This window comes from Dryas octopetala, chromosome 5 (genome assembly GCF_963921425.1).
Source record: "Dryas octopetala chromosome 5, drDryOcto1.1, whole genome shotgun sequence".
NCBI lineage: Eukaryota > Viridiplantae > Streptophyta > Magnoliopsida > Rosales > Rosaceae > Dryas > Dryas octopetala.
The window spans coordinates 19,743,918-19,760,136 of NC_141370.1; the positions used below are offsets into that span (position 1 = coordinate 19,743,918).

At 36.8% G+C, this 16,219-nt stretch overlaps 4 protein-coding genes across 10 annotated transcripts; 2 read left to right on the forward strand and 2 right to left on the reverse strand.

Moving 5' to 3' along the window:
- On the forward strand, positions 1-4,238 carry LOC147285415 (S-adenosyl-L-methionine-dependent methyltransferases superfamily protein). The gene is made up of 8 exons (XM_086244673.1): positions 1-304; positions 855-969; positions 1,183-1,230; positions 1,948-2,224; positions 2,802-2,889; positions 3,058-3,123; positions 3,593-3,661; positions 3,779-4,238. The coding sequence occupies exons 1-8, from the start codon at positions 179-181 to the stop codon at positions 3,866-3,868; spliced, it is 879 nt and encodes a 292-aa protein (XP_086100799.1). The 5' UTR covers positions 1-178; the 3' UTR covers positions 3,869-4,238.
- A 621-nt stretch (positions 4,239-4,859) lies between these two features.
- On the reverse strand, positions 4,860-10,670 carry LOC147285416 (casein kinase 1-like protein 3). Of its 7 annotated transcripts, none has more exons than XR_015122262.1 (16): positions 10,430-10,670; positions 10,309-10,349; positions 10,031-10,100; positions 9,788-9,936; positions 9,567-9,662; positions 9,319-9,451; positions 9,179-9,242; positions 8,842-8,926; positions 8,641-8,767; positions 8,303-8,385; positions 8,133-8,190; positions 7,807-7,949; positions 7,521-7,702; positions 7,252-7,420; positions 6,188-6,238; positions 4,860-5,814 (listed from the first exon to the last, which is right to left on the reverse strand). XR_015122262.1 is itself a non-coding variant. In XM_086242954.1 (14 exons), exons 1-13 carry the CDS (start codon positions 10,503-10,505, stop codon positions 7,529-7,531), a joined length of 1,293 nt encoding a protein of 430 aa, XP_086099080.1. In that variant the 5' UTR covers positions 10,506-10,670; the 3' UTR covers positions 6,953-7,420; positions 7,521-7,528. The 7 variants fall into 7 exon arrangements, 2 of the variants coding, with proteins under 2 accessions (XP_086099080.1, XP_086099079.1); XR_015122261.1 differs by lacking the exon at positions 4,860-5,814 and adding an exon at positions 6,649-6,767 and having other exon boundaries at positions 5,947-6,238; XR_015122263.1 differs by lacking the exon at positions 6,188-6,238.
- A 2,527-nt stretch (positions 10,671-13,197) lies between these two features.
- On the forward strand, positions 13,198-13,843 carry LOC147285417 (uncharacterized). Its single transcript, XM_086245471.1, has one exon. It carries the CDS (start codon positions 13,290-13,292, stop codon positions 13,701-13,703), a length of 414 nt encoding a protein of 137 aa, XP_086101597.1. The 5' UTR covers positions 13,198-13,289; the 3' UTR covers positions 13,704-13,843.
- A 127-nt stretch (positions 13,844-13,970) lies between these two features.
- On the reverse strand, positions 13,971-15,617 carry XTH26 (xyloglucan endotransglucosylase/hydrolase 26). Its single transcript, XM_086245795.1, is given in 8 exon segments — positions 13,971-14,078; positions 14,080-14,418; positions 14,669-14,722; positions 14,724-14,849; positions 14,851-14,865; positions 15,156-15,209; positions 15,211-15,260; positions 15,542-15,617. Coding segments are annotated over 8 exon segments (792 nt in total). The 3' UTR covers positions 13,971-14,000.
- Positions 15,618-16,219: the final 602 nt, after the last annotated feature.

Sequence of the window (16,219 nt, forward strand, 5' to 3'; positions counted from 1 at the left end):
TCATATTAAACCCTAAACCATTACATAAAACTATAAAACCATTTGAACTGTTCATTCTCTCTCTCTGTCTCTGTCTCTCTCTCTGTCTCTGGTCTAAAGATTAAAGTATTGTTGAAGCAGTGCTCTGAAACCTTACTGAGCGTCTTCTAAGAAATAGTAAAAGATTTCATCTTTGGCCATGTGCAGCACAGAGAAAGAGAAGAAGGGGGAAGAGAAAAGCCAACAACAACATGGGCAGCGCAGAAATAAAAAACGCAAAGATATTTGTCCTTACGGCAACTACAGGAACTACTACGGCTATCGTGTAACTAATCCTCTACCCACCGCTTTTGCTTTTACATTTGTTTTTTGAATATTCCTATTGCTCCTCTTGGTTGCCCAGAAAGCTTAGGCAAGTCAGGAAGACTAAAAATTTGATTTTTTTTTAGTTGTTTCAAGTAGATATTGAAGTGGGACTGGTGTTTGATTGAGTTTACCGGTACCCATTTAGGTGTTTTGGTCAATTTTGATTGAAACAAGGGCTAATTCGAAGTTTCTGGGGCACTCGTATTTTGATTTTAAATATGCAAGCTTCTGAATGGCTGGATTGAGTTTATGGTTATTATTTGGAGTTTATTTTCCCGAAAAATAGCCTAAATGACTAAATCTCATCCCTGATTCATGATTACAATACCCAATTTGAAGTATTTGAGCGGATAAACTTAAAAAATAACAGTTCGATGATGAGTTTGGGTATTACTTCAGTTTGTGAATCATCTCAGTACTAATTTTGGGAATTTCTTCGGTTTGTGATTTTGTTATTTATGTAAATCTTGAATAATGTGAAGTCTTATTGCCTATATATGATATTTTAGATTGACCAAGACTTAGAGGAAGATCCTAGATTGAAGGTTTTCAAGAAGGAATGGTTCGAAGGCAAGGATTGTCTTGACATTGGCTGCAATTCTGGGATCATAACTATTCAAATAGGTAGTTATTTCTCATTTAAAATAAGCAATGGAAGTATTAATGCATATATGAGTATAAGTTGATAGTTTGAATCGAAGGAAATGTAGTGGATTTCTTGATTTTATCCAGTTAGGCCTTTTTTAGTTGTGTGGGGATTCACTTTCTTTATGTGTGTGGTTCTAGCATGTGTTTATTCTCACAGTGATATTAACAGTTGTACGTACTTATCTACAGCCAAAAAATTCTTCTGCCAGAGCATTCTTGGAGTTGACATTGATCCCAGTAAGATTCTGATCATGCTCTTAATATCTGTTTGTGAGAGTTCATAGAAGTTAAATGTAGTCAGCATCTTGGGCTAAATGTGTAATATTTTCTAAACTCTTGTTTTGCATGATTTTGGGATATGCACTATTCTGTTACCATCTCTTATGCATACTAATGCACACATGCATGCATGCTACGTGCGCACACAAACACACATGTGCACAAACATCCACACATATTTGCATACTATATGCATGCTATTCATTAGGCATACCTCTGCAAAATCTTCTTTGTTTGCTAGTGCAATATTCTTTAGGTACTAAATTTATGTTGGACTAAGCAGTGTGGCATGTAATGTGGGTGTCTGCAACCTTGAAGGACAGGGTTCAGTTGACATGCATAGATAGTATGTTTTTATATGTGATATCTGGCATAGTTTGACCTTATAAAGATTTGGTTAGACACCTTTTTGAATAGAATAGTGGGTTGGGGGTGTGATCAGACTCAGCTTCAACTCTATTCCTTAACAAATTAGCCCAAATCCTAGTTAATGTTCTTTAATGTCAACCTAATTGGGTTAAAGATCTCATTGTTAGTATTGCTTTTAGTTCTGTAAGCAGCAGACAGGTTGAATGTTGATGTGTTGAAGATTTCATTGTTAAGTTGATGGTTGAAACTGATAAGCTTCGGGGTTTTGGTGTAGTCACTGATGGTGTTATTTTGTTGTCTTGCCAGATCGAATTCAGGATGCATACTGGCACCTCAGAAAAATTTTGAAAATGGAGAAAGCTGGAAAGATGCCTGGAAAGGCTTCCAAATTGGAGATTTCACAGACTACAAATGGTTCAGAGCGCAGTATTGAAGGTTCATCAAATAAAGAAACAAAGGAGATCCCAAGGAATTGTTCTTCTGAGGAGAAAGAGAACGATTTGTTAGACATAGTCTCTTTCCGGAACGAAGATTTTGTTAATAGTCAGGATCCACCAAAGAAGCATTATGATACCATTCTTTGGTAAGCTCCTCCTTTTTTCTAGGTTAATCTAATATAATATGTTTATTTTTCGTTTTATTAAGGAAAAGAAATAGGATGTGGGAACTTCCTGTGATGTGTAGGCATTTGACTTCATATGTAATAAAAAATGGGATGGCTATCTTTCCCCAAATCTTGACTAAAACTACTTACCAGAAATTTTTGACTGGAACTTTCTAGTAACTCAATAGGACTACCAAATAAGAGCATACTTCTGGAACCAGGTTTTTTTATCCATAGACCATCAAAGCGTAGCACTCTAAAAACAGAGAACCTATTTTGAGACCATTGGTGGAATCTACACTGGCTTTACAAATCTTTAAGAAAGCCATTTTCATTACCCTGGGTTTTTTTGTCTTCCTACAATTATTTAACACTAGTGAATGTGACTTTTCCCGGCTCAAAATAGCAATCGTTATCTGTCAATAATATTATGAAAAAAATTGCATCTTGATGCATGCTTTTCATATGCAATTACAAGCTCTCATTTGCTACTTCAATGTTGCTTAGCCATATTGTGTTGCTTGATTGTGAAATTTATTTGTCTCCTGAAATACAGTTTGAGCGTGACAAAATGGATTCATCTGAACTGGGGTGATGATGGGTTACTTACATTGTTTTCAAAGATTTGGAGACTACTTCGTCCGGTGATTGTTATATCTATTTCTCTACCATGCCTTTTCTTTTCGTTCATCTTTTCCCTTCGGCCATCAACTAATGATGGATTTTGTTAAAGACAATTTTGATTTATAGCATTTCCTAGTTAAATGATGGCCTTTGGATAATATATGATGAATTTATCTTCTCATGAGCAGGGTGGCATACTTGTTTTGGAACCTCAACCTTGGAAGTCGTATGAAAAGAATTATAAAGTTTCTGAGGTAATTTCCATTTGTTTTTTTTTGCAGTTCTGAGTTCATACCTATTGGATCATTTCTTAATCAAGTAACAAGTCCGAAAATCATTTCTTTTGGTATATAACAAATATTGCTCTTTCTTTACTGTAATAATCAAAGAGTATAGTTCCCTGGGTCTTTTTTTTTTTTTTTTTTTTGGTGTGGATGGAGATCCCTGGGTCTTTCAAGAAGCTATTTTGTACCAAGCTGTAGTATAGCTCTTATAGAGTGTCAGGTCAGTCTAGATGTTTGTGAGCATTGGAAGCATACTTTGGAAACTTCAACAATGTTTCAGTTTGTTATTTGGGATCTTCTCATGAGTCTTACCCTGGGTCTACATGTAAGTGATATGAATTGCTGGATAGCATAAGAATTGTTTTTTCTGGTAATTACTTTATGACTTGATATTTTATCGCTTGATTGGAAATCATTTTTTTATGGTCCTATTGTGCAGACAACTAAAACCAACTATAGAAATATTATCTTCTATCCAGAATGTTTTCAAGACTTACTTCTGGATAAGGTAAGTTACATTCTTGATGTAGTTCAAATTCAGAATAGAGCAGTAATAATTAGGGCATTATTTTGCTTTAAATATTGGTCAATATCTTGGAATATCTGATATTTAACATAATTACAGATTGGGTTTAGAGAAGTGGAGGACATTACTTCCAGCTTGTCAGGCAGCAAAACTGGATTCAACAGACCAATTTTAGTGTTCCACAAATGACTCACCTAGTAATGCAATTCTTGGAGTAGGGTTGGTTGTTGATCTTAAAAACTGTGGTTAATGTGTTCTCACGAGGCTTAACAGAGACAATGTAGCTCCGGAGGTGTGCTCTTGGTGTATGAACCATGGGATTAGCAACTCCGCTACACTATATATGTACATCTCTTAACATCTGAAAGCATTGACTGGATGGGAACCTTTAGATTATGTCAATGTTATAATATTATTCATGTGTTTTGTGATGCACAATTTTTAGGTTGGGTCGATGTAAAATTTTACAGGCAAAGAGATGGAACATGTCCTGTCTCAATCTTGTATTTGCCCCAAATACTGTATATATAAAATTATAAAGCAATAGCCAAATTTTTGAAGTGTGAGTTATCCCCTGCTACTCTTTACATACAATCTTGCAATGAGTGAGAGGTTTGTGGTCCTCTTCCGACAGATGTGATTAAGTCACTAAACAGAGGAAAACAAGCATGTGATTCAAGTTTGCAGAAAAAACTTGTTCATTTTGTTTGATAAGATGATAATGGTGGGTTTGGTTTTTGTCAAAATGGGATGGGAAGGACCCTGGTACTTGTGTAGTTTAAAATCTTATGTTTACCTTGGACCATAGCAGAAATGCCATCTTGTATGTCATGACCTTGGGCCATTTTGTCTAAACCGATTGATTGACAGAAAATCAAAATTCAATTTATGTCATGCATGAATTATAAAGGAAACGTTAACCCATTTGAAATCAGCGAGCATGGCTCATATTTAATTCCCACTATTATAATTGCTTCCTCTAGCCGTTTCATTTCCACCACCTACTGGCCAAGTTACTATCTTTAACCTCACTGTGTAACGTTCTGAAGCAAAAATTGTGGCTTTATAAAAAAAGGACCAAATGACTTGAGCATTTGTTTTAAAAAACCAATTTCTTCTTTTCTCACACCTAACAAGTAATGGATGCAAGAAACACATTAGAGGAGCCAAAGACCTGGTCTGATGGTAAACAACATTATATTATCTTCAACCATTCTAAACATTCCACAACAGATATCTTCTCAAAAACAGAAACCCTATCTTGCAACTTTGGCCCTGTGAGAACCAACTCTCTTATGAAGTCATTGCGTGGAGACACTGAGGTGATGTCTGATGCTGGATCCTCGTGTTATCAACAAGTGGAAGTTGCTGAAGATGAAGATGATGATGATGATGATGGTGTGCTGGAAGGTGAGCAATGCATTGATGGTTTGTTGTACAATGAAGGGGTGAGAAAGAAGCTTGAGCTATTGGCTAAGTTGGTTGGAGTTGACAATTCAGAACCTGGGGTTGTGTTGGCTGCAGTTGTGAGTGTTCTTAAAGATTTAAAGAGCATTCTCTGCTTGAATGATAAATGATTATGAGCCCATTCCCTCCTCTTCACTCTTCAGTGCAAGTTTTGATGCACTCTACACAAATCCCTTTTTCTTATGAAATTGATAGGTGGGTATGAGATCTCTTATAGATACTATAATTGAATTGCTCCCATGTCGTTTAATCTTTTGGAAATTCCCATCAATTTAATCTTCTATTTTTGAATGGCTGCCTTCATTCAAGTAAAAAAACTTTGTTGATTACTAATGCTTGATCATGCAGAGAACTTGCTAGGTTTTGCTAGTTATGCCCAACCTGGGTTGGTCTCTTTTTTTTTTTTTTTTTTTTTTTTTTTTTATAATTTTTTTTATGGGGTCAGGACCTAGCTTGGTTAAGGGTGATCTTTAAACCCTTTGTCAGAACACAACCACACAACCAGAAAACCCATCACAAATGAGCAAATGGTACACACAACCAACCCATACGCACCAGTCTGACTAAACACCTCCCAACAACATTGCATATGTAATATGTTCCTCCACGTGAATTTGAAAGCTGCACCACCAACATCAGCATATATGCAATCCCTTTTGTCAACGGGCCTGAAATTAACAAACAACAATTAAACGATTACTGTTTTACAAATCCCAGATCTGCTAGATTCTTTCTTTCTTTTATCCTTTATTGAGATGACATTGAAAAATAGGTTGAAAACAACATTACACAGATAAATCTGCCACAACAAGTATCCATCCCACATCCAATTCATTTTCATCAACTCTGGATAAGAAATATGACATAAATGCAGGTTAAAGGGCCTCGGCGCTCAAAGTAAAGAATAAAGCCTCTCTCTCTCAAACTCTATCTCTTCCAATTACTGATAAGTTAGGAATATCCCAGGGCTTCGGCTCCCAGATGGTGACAACCGACAACCATACGTCAAAGTTCAGGGGTTAGATCAATCTGGCAACCAACCTGGAGTCCGTGTTCAGAACACCAGCCTCGAATTTCCCCTTGAGCATGCTCCTGGTAGGAACACGGTAATAGTTAGCATAGCCACTCCTGAGTTATGTTCAAAGGGAACTGGGTACATGAGATGCCATTGGCCCAGAAATAACTAATAATGCATTTCTAATAAATAATGACTTGATTCTCAACTGTTAGATCAAATATGAACGATTAAGATGGCATAATGGGTGAAATGCTTCTCAATGCTCTCATATGGACATTGATAATAAATAATGACTTGATGATCTGGAGGTTGAAACAGAAGTCTTTATCTAAGGACCTTAGTAGAGAATACCTGTGTTTGTGTGTATAACTCAGATAGATTACTTGATTAACTCTGTGTGTGTGTGTGTGTGTGTGTGAGAGAGAGAGAGAGAGAGAGAGAGGGAGAGACAATGAGACAATGAGACAATGAATCAGATGCATACCTGCTGATGGAGATCTAAGAGAGGAATAGGTACTGCAATAATTTGGGAAAGTTGTCTTCATAACAGCCAACAGCCCTTTTTATATCATAAGTGATATAACAACACCTCTTGCTTGTTCTCTGTGTTTTTTCAACTTCTCAGATAAGTTTTTAAAATGTAGCCGAAAACATGTGAAGATGTCAAAAAGAAATTTTCAGTTCCTTTAACTCAGTTTTCAACTTGATAAAAACTAAGGTGGAAAACTTCATCCAAACATGATTTCTCACCACTTGTCCCTTTCTCGGACTTTTAACGCAGAAAACAGTTTTAAAAAAGCCAATCGGGCTATGACACTTCATTCAAAACGTATAGATTTAAGATTACAACAGCAACTTTTAGGAATAAGCCAATAAGGAAACACTGTCAACAACCATTAAATGACATGGAGACAACTTATTATCTAACAACAAGAATGGGGAAAAAATAGCATCACACATCATTCATGCTACAAGAAAAACTTAGATACAGGATTGATTGCTATGTCACTTATGAGATATATGTACAGCACAGAATCCAAGCTTTGGGTATTCTGTATTTTGTAACAACCAACACATTTTTAGTCACCTTAAGGAAAAACAATGCAAGCTTGCACCCACCAAGGAACCAATTCAATGTCTCCAAAGATGCATCACTAAAACCTTCCTGAACAGATACGTTGCAGGTTTGAACCATTAAATCACCACACATCTGCTTCAAAGATGTACTGCTAGAATCTTCTAGAGCAGATCTGTCACTAAAACACAGTACAGAGCACTCAGTCAGCAATAGTGCTAACTGCAACCAAGAAAGCATTCAACCAAATAAATGACACAAGTATGAACCAGATGAATTACCATGTAGATCACTTGGCTGAAGAGATGCGCTGCAGTGATTGAATCCAGCTACTCGATGGACCTACTTTATTTCCATGTCCATGACCAGTGTTTGCAGCTTCAGTGGGCAAAAGTGGTTTAGCGGGATTCCTTCTTGAGGTGCCAGAAAATGAAGTAGACGGCGTGTATGCTTCATTTGCAACCTATAAAACAATGTAGTACAAGAGCAATGACAATTCATAATTACAGTTACACAACAGAGAATTAACTTTTATCTAAGTAATTATCCAAAAGTAATATGACTAACATTCTTTTCAAGAGGATTATCATGATTTAAATTCCTGCCCATTGGTGGTTTAAACTGCATCCGAACACCAGGTCCAGTGGTATTGCTTGATCTAATTCGATTTGTAACCTCAGCTGGATAAGGAGCACTAACACCTCCTGCCACTTAAATAATTAACAAGAAAATGTAATCTCTGTAAAGCAACAAATATTTGTGACAAAAAGAGAATCAGTATCTGCTCTCAAATTATCACTCATCTTATTCACATCTAACCCTCAAAGGCTAATAGCCTCAAACTAGAGAAGTCAGTTACTTGAAGTATGCAAAGTCCATCAGCAAGATCTAACCTTGATGACTATCTACATTCACTGGCATAGCATGGCTGCTGCTTCCTCCGGGAACTGGCTGTAATACATGGATATTAAAATTAGAAGCACGATAGTAACCCAATCTTGAAAGTGTGATGCCAATAAAAGAAAAAAAAAAAAAAAACAGACTAAGCAGCAATGACACTTACGGATAACTGAGACTGAGTTCTATTCTTTTGTGACTGCTGGTACTTGATGATGGTCCAATCAAATATGTAATCAAATTCATATCCTGCCATTTGCCGAAAAACATCCAGAAAATAAAATTAACATCAAAGTATAGGTCTAAATGTTCAGAGAAGCATATGAAATACATACTTTATGTAATATATATACGTTATCATATTGGACTTTCAGTTAAATGGGAGATCAAACATATGCAATCACATTTATTACAAGCCAAGAGAGAGGACCCATGCGATGTGAAGAAATTTCTTTAATATAGGTGAAAAAATAAATGAAAGAGAAATAGTTTGAACACCACTACCTTCACGAAGAAACAAATCACGGAACAGACGTTTCAAGAATCCATAATCAGGCCGCTGATCAAATGTCAGTGAGTGGCAGTAATGGAAATATGATGCAAACTCCACTGGGTGAGATTTGCATAGAACCTTTAGAAAACAGCAGTCAGACCAGTTGACACCTTATAGAACTTTCAAAGTGCACATAAGTGGTTGACACGCACCTCAATAGGGGTTGATAATTTTTTCTCACAAATTTTGTCATATTTTTGCTTTTTTGTGGCAGCTTTCAAACCCTGCCACGGAAGGCTATAAACAGAAAAAATAATCATTAGGGGAAAAGAAGGCAAAACATAAGATGGCATGAATCATGCATTATTAGGTCCTACTGTCCCAATTCCTCAATTCCTTAATATGAATTAGAAGCTATCTGATATTCTGATGTATTGCTTGATGACATATATGTATTTTGAGCATCATGCCACAACTACTACCCCACTAGAGAAAAATGCTGTCCTGAGTAGTTGAGCAAAGATAAAGAGGTGGAGACAAATTACGTACCTTCCTCTAAGAAAATACAGAAGAACATATCCAAGGGACTCCAAATCATCCCTCCGGCTTTGCTCTAAGAAAAAGACACCAATAAGGCGAATGAGTATTTATTTCATCAAATTTATTAGGCTTAACATTATCTAGCTTACCAATTCCAAGATGAGTATTGCAGCTTGCATAACGTGCAGTTCCTGTTAAGTTTTTATTCTCTCTGTAAGGGATGTGCCGATGAGTTGTGGAGTCCCGATATCTTTTTGCAAGTCCAAAATCAATTATGTAAACCTGACAAATCAAATGCAAACAGGAGATTTATGGCAATACAAAACCAAGAAAAAAAAAAGTTGAAAGAACCATTAAGGTACGTATGTTAGAAAAAAAAACAAGCCAGAAGCATCACCTGATTTGCTTTTCGACCTAGACCCATGAGGAAGTTATCAGGTTTTATGTCTCTATGCAGAAAACCTTTCGAGTGCACAAGCTCTATCCTTGCAATCTTGATTTTAAAAAATCAAAAGAAACCACGACATAAAGAAGATAAATTGTAAACATGAAAATCATTATAATTAAGAAAGAAAAAAAGGGTTGTTCAAAAATCTGGTCACAAGAAACCATGGTTACCATTTGATCAGCTAACATTAAGACAGTCTTGAGTGAAAACTTTCTCCCACAATACACAAACAAATCCTCAAGACTTGGTCCCAGCAAATCAAGAACAAGCACATTGTCCTCGCCGTCTATGCCCGACCATTTTGTGGTCGGAATTCCACCTACAAAAGTTACAAATAATTAAATTAATATAACCCAATATTATATACGTAAACATATTCCATATACAAATATATATATATAAGTAGTGCATACTTCCTCCTTGAAGAATATAGTATACTTTGGCCTCATAAAGCAATTGGGGATGCTTCGTTTTACTGTTCTCCTGCACCAACCCAAAATCAAAATCAATGTAATTAGCTAACCAAACTAGTCAATCAACTAAGAACATCATTCTTAGCTAAGTAGGAGTTCACACAGCTTCAATAGCAATGAAACTTCAAATTGCTGATAATTGAACATATACTGAATTACATACACAAATAAAACTGACATTCAAATAAACAACATTAAGATGAGAATTAGCAGCTTACAATCTTAACAGCGACGATCTCGAACGTATCGACGTGAGTAGCTGCAAATGAAATTCAAAAATCACAAAGATCAATCACTGTTTCTATGATCAAGGGCTCCGATTATAACCACAACACTCACCTAGGAAGATTTCACCGAACGATCCGCTGCCGATCTTGCGGCCGAGCTTGTACTTGCCGCCGACGACCCGCTCCATGCCCGAATTCGACGGATCGGGTCTCTCAATTCACATACGGGTATCGGATTTTCGATCCGAGTCGGAAATCCTATAAATTGAGGAAAATTTTAATTTTTTAAATAATTTTTTTTCATTTGTTTGGAGCTGAGAAACTGAAGCCACACACAGGCGAAAAGGCTCGGCAACAAGAGCCAGATAGATAGGTTCACAGTGGATAAAGAGAGAATTAGAGGGGTAGTTTTGGAACTTTAGGGTTGGTGGAGGCCGTTGACTTGTTGACTACTTGGGGATCTGTGTCGTGATGGATAGAGAGAGATGGGGATTGCTTATTTTGTGAAGGATAATATTGACAATTCGCTTTCTTATGGCCAAATGTGTTGGGGTCAATTTGGTAAATAGAACAGTGGGGGCCTGGTGGGGATGTGATTAGCGCGATTTTCTCCCGAGCAGGGTTTGTTCCTCTACAGTCACTGTAGCTTTTAGTTCGAAACATGTTCTTGTCTTGGTTGTACCTTTTAGGTGATTGGAGGCTACATATAAGAATTATTGGGTACGTACAATACCTTAAAGCAAGGGTTTTAGAGAACAGCTAGAAAAAGTGTTTGCAGGTGATCCATCTTTTAGCGCCGTCGCCGTCTTGTTTAGTTCCACCCATATTTGGTCACATCAAAATCGGTGCCCACAACTTGCAATAATAGGTGATTTGCCAATTTGGTTTACAATTCTACCCTCGAGGGATTTGAAATGAAGTGTCTGGATTTGATTGGTTTTGGGTTGGGAATGCTCGAAAGATATCGATTTCTTCAACCATCACGTAAGTGTTTTTTATCTCTCTAAAGCATCACGTAGGGGCTGGGACTGGGAGTTGTTATAATTATCTATATTTATATATATACAAATTCTGTATGGATGACGTTCGTGAGAATTTCAATGACATTTTGTTATTTTTTACAAAGTTCAATATATTAAGGTATATAATTCTATATTTTAGAGTATAGAATTATTATTAGAGATTATATTTTAAGTTTTAATTCTTAAATTTTAGAATATTTGAAAGTTAAAACTTAAATTCTAATCGAAAAAAGAGAATTCAAAATTATGAAAATTAAAATTAAGAAATAGGTTTTAATTGATGATTTATATTCTATATAATTAAATTATGCTAAATTTGAGATTAAATGGTGAAAAAAAAATCATAAAACATATACACCCGTTCTTTAATTAAATAACAGATGTCTTGTGAGAGAATTTCTGTCTATATTTATTGATAGAGGAGTTATTAAAGATAATCTAATATAAAAAGGGTAAAACAGTAAAAGACACATGTGAAAATTAAAAAAAAAATAAGAACTCTTTTTTATCACAACGTTGCACTCTGTCGACAGTTGCTAGCAATTTTCAACTTCCTTTCACAATAGCACTATGACCACTACCCCAACCCGAATACCTCTATTCTCTCAAGTAGAATTTTTAGAAATCCCAAATGTGATGAAGACATGCTAAAGCACACCCAAGAGATTAAAGAAAAAGAAAAAGAAAACCCCAAAAGTATCAATGAATAGAGCGCTATACGATCCCCCAAACTCCCTCTTGTTCGCAAGATTCAAAAGGTGTGCACAACAACTCTACAAGTAACAGTGACATTTTTGGTTTTTTTTTTTTTTTTTTTTTATAATAAAATTATGATTTGAATAACATGGTTGGCAATTGGCTAAAAAACTCATAAGATCAAGAAAGAAGACATTACACGCACGGGATGACAATAAATTTGGTAACTTTGTATACCACCCAATTTAGTAACTCCAAAAATTTAAATTTAAATTTTTGTTTTTTGTTTGTTTTTCCAAAATTGATTTGAGATACTTGGTTTTGTTTATGTTAAATATGATCATCTTTGATGAAATGTCTTTATAAATGAACAAAGGGACAGACGCCGACACCGAGGGTGAAGGTGGCCGATGTTGTAGCTTCCACGGTGAGGATGGGAGGTGGTGGGGCTATTGCTGTGTTGGCTGGGTGGGAGTGGGGTTGCTAGAGTGTTTGGTTATATGTTTAAGAAATAAAAAAAAAAAAAAGCTAATTAATACGCGCATGAGTCTGCATGACTGCATGTCGAGAGACTAAATACACATATAAAAAGTTTATGAGAAATTTTGTTTTGATGACCCCCTTTTTTTTTTTTTATAAAAAAATCAAGTAAGAATATAAAATACTTCAATGATTGAATACCAACACAGACCCGACTTGAACTAGGCAGCAACCCACACCTGTTGCTATTGTTGGCAGGCCTGTTTACCGTTGACTCTTTTTCTCAATTTGGAAAAGGCTCTCCAATGTTAAAATTGAAAGTTTTCTTAATTTTTTTTTCTTTTGGAGTTTGTAGTTTAAAATCTGACTATTGAAGGTTTGAGGAGAATTTGAGGAGTCTCATCTATTTGACTTGATTTGGGGAGATTTTAAAGAATTGTTGTAGCTTTATTTTATTTTAAATTTGGAGAAAAAGTTAAAGAAGGACTAGAGATACTCTTATTATAGCTAAAATGAGGTAAAAGATTTAAAGATTTAAATGATGTTATTATGATTGTTTTACCTCTCTAATATTCTAGTTGATTAAAGCCATCGTTAAAACTGCCACCAATAAGTCAATAACTCTCATTTGCACGTAATAGCAAAAAAATAATTGTCCATAACGCAGTCGTTTCGCTCCGTTTAATTTTACATTATGTTCATCGGCACCATCCAAGTCAAGTCGCAGCACAGAGCAGACGCACAGAGAGAGAGAGGGAGATCAGATCAAGCCCAATGATCGGAGACATTGAGAAGATGATCGCAGTGGGCCTAGTTTGGGGCGCCACCAACGCCCTAATGCGCTGTGGAGCTCTGCTGTGGGACGAAGCCCTAAAATCCTCCTCCTCGGCCCAGGCCCAGGCCAGCCCAACTACTCACCACAAGCTTCTCACTTCCCTCAAGAGCTGGCTCAAGCTCCTCTCAATTTGGCAGTACACCATCCCCTTCTTCGTCAACCTCTCGGCCTCCGCTACTTTCTTCGCCATTCTCAGCCACACCCCAATCTCGCTGGCCGTGCCCGTCACCAATGCGACGACGTTTGCTGCCACTGCCGTGTTTGGCTTGCTCTTGGGGGAGCAGACCCACCTCGGCTTCGCTTTGTTTGGTACGGCTTTGATTGTTTTGGGCATTTGGCTTTGTATCACGTAATTGGGTTTTTAAGGTTTTTTTTTGTTGGGTGGATGTGAATGAATGCATTCTGTTTGTATAAATTTTATGTGCTAGCTTGTTTTGTTTGAGTGTTTGGCTGATGAGAAAAGAAGGGAAAGTCAAGAGGAAAGTCATTTGCTTTATACTTCTTTTTGTCTCTGAAGTTTTAAACAAAATCGAAAAGTTGAAACACAGGAAACCACAAGAAAATTAATTTTTCAGTTGTGAACTGGAAGTAAGAAAACTAATTAAGGCTGCAGAATCATTAATCCTGTGTAAACTCCATTTGGGTCTCTTTCAATAGCTTGATTTATTCTTAGCCCCAAATCCGAATTGCGGTTTGAAACATTCAGGAGCTATCTGTCCATTGAATCGTGTAGCTAGTATCGTTGCAGTAGTCATAGATCATGAAGTTATCTCTGACCCAATTCATCTGGCCCAACTGAGCATTGCTCAACTGGCTGTATATAGGGAAGGTCCACCAGTTTTCCGGGGAAGTGGCGGCGCATTGACCAATGCTTATCTCTCCATTCCACTTGCAGGCCCTTTCCCTGAAGTGCTGGAATCTAGCTATGGAGGGTGCACTGTTCCAATCTATCTTGACTAGCCCACCTCTAGTTGCCCCGTTATCAGCATTCCATAGGGTGGAGTAAACCCTCATCCCTTGATTGTTAGGGTAAGCGATTCCCTCGTTCTCATAGTTTCTGAAAACCACCTAAATCCATAGAAGTGAAAGTTTAGGAATTGTTTGGTTCCATGACTTATGGCACTAGTAGAATATATACTGTGACATGAGATAGAATTGTTGTGGTAGTGAGTCTATCACTCTTAAAATTGGATTTCTGGGATGATTGAAAAAGAATGAACCTCCATTAGGGAAAAGATTTTCAGTTTAGAAAGAGCAGTATGTATCCGTGTGTCCATGTGTGTGAATTTGTGTATGTGCCGCTTAAGTTAACTTACACAATTGCATTGGGTTTCCAATGCATGGCGTAGCTGTGAAAATCAGCGGTTGGGTCAGTCAAACCAAAGGTTAAATTGCTGCTCTTTGTTTCCACTTCCATCTGCGTAGAGGTTTGTTTGGACAAGATAGGGTTGTCCAGAAATGTTCCCTAAGAATTCAAAATCGATCTCATCATGTGTTTTTTCCAGTAGACGATAGCTGCAAAATTTGAGTATATGGACAATTAGCACATGTTATTCTTTAGGTCCTAAGAATTGGGACTTCATTGACTCATAATAATCATCAATGGAAGGAGTGCGAATTTGCAGTCCAGTTAAAAAGTATGTGAAAGTGAGTGTCTTTGCCTTCCCCGGCCTGGAAATAACTTGTTATCCACATTTCTACATTATCACCTTGGGGAAGAGCCTAGCTTAATTGAGAATGATAAATCTGAGACACAAACTTGGTGTTTTATGAATCTTTTTATCTTGCTAAAGTTAGTAACTTACGTAGTAGGCTGTTACTGTCCCTGCAGAATTCCCAGGTACCAACTTAATTAATGAGCTTCTCAATGCTTCCAAATAAGAAAGCTCTCTTTGATTGAACAGCAGATCCTGCAAAGCAAAGGCAGTATTGTAGTCTGGTTAGAGGGAAAAAAAACTGACCTTTTATGCGTTTTACAGACAATTCAACGATGTTTATATTTAAATGTACAGATAAGTTACAAATCTAGTGTGCAGCATAATGAATATTTATTTGACAACTTTTATCCTGCAAAACCTTCATGATGCGGATGATCTCTGTTTTCTAGCTTATTTATTTGCTTTGGTTTGAAAAGTTATGCCTGTATACGCTTGGATCACCATAACAAAAAAGAATAATTAGTAGTTCTAACCTGAAATTTGATCCAGCACGAGTTGAAGATCTTCGCCGTTGCCTTGGATTGCGGCACCAGAGTGTGCATCGATCATTGTGTTTCATCAGAATCTAGTTGATGCAAAATTTCCAAAGAGCACGTATATCACCTGGGGTGCTAAGAGTGAGTACATGCAGAACGAGAGAATAGGGGTATTAAGGCGTAAAATTGTGGCTTAGCTGGGACGTGGTGTGGGTAGGATTAGGAGAAAGTTCTTGGGACTAATGTTGCAATTAAGTTGTCGGGCTGTCCAGCTGTGAATTTATGGCCTGCGATGACTTCTCATTTTGCCAATTCTCAACTGCATAGCGCTCTTCCAAGGGGGTATGTTCATATAGTTCAATAAGCAGGTATTTACTGTTTTACTCTGAATTATCCTTTTCGGTGGAGAAAAAAGAAGAAGTAAAGAACATTAGATCGACTTGATACCAATTACATATGGTACGTATTCAGTATTGTTAACAATCCCATAACGTTGCAAGCAACCCAGATGGTTAAGTGGCTAGCCTACTACTCCTATGTGTCACTATATTTTTTACTTAACAATTATTTATTTTTTCATCATATAGTAAAATTAGTGATATCTAAACGCGATTGAGGATGTTTTTTTGGTTAATATATACTTTGTTTTATTTGGAGCTAGAGATTGGAAATTAA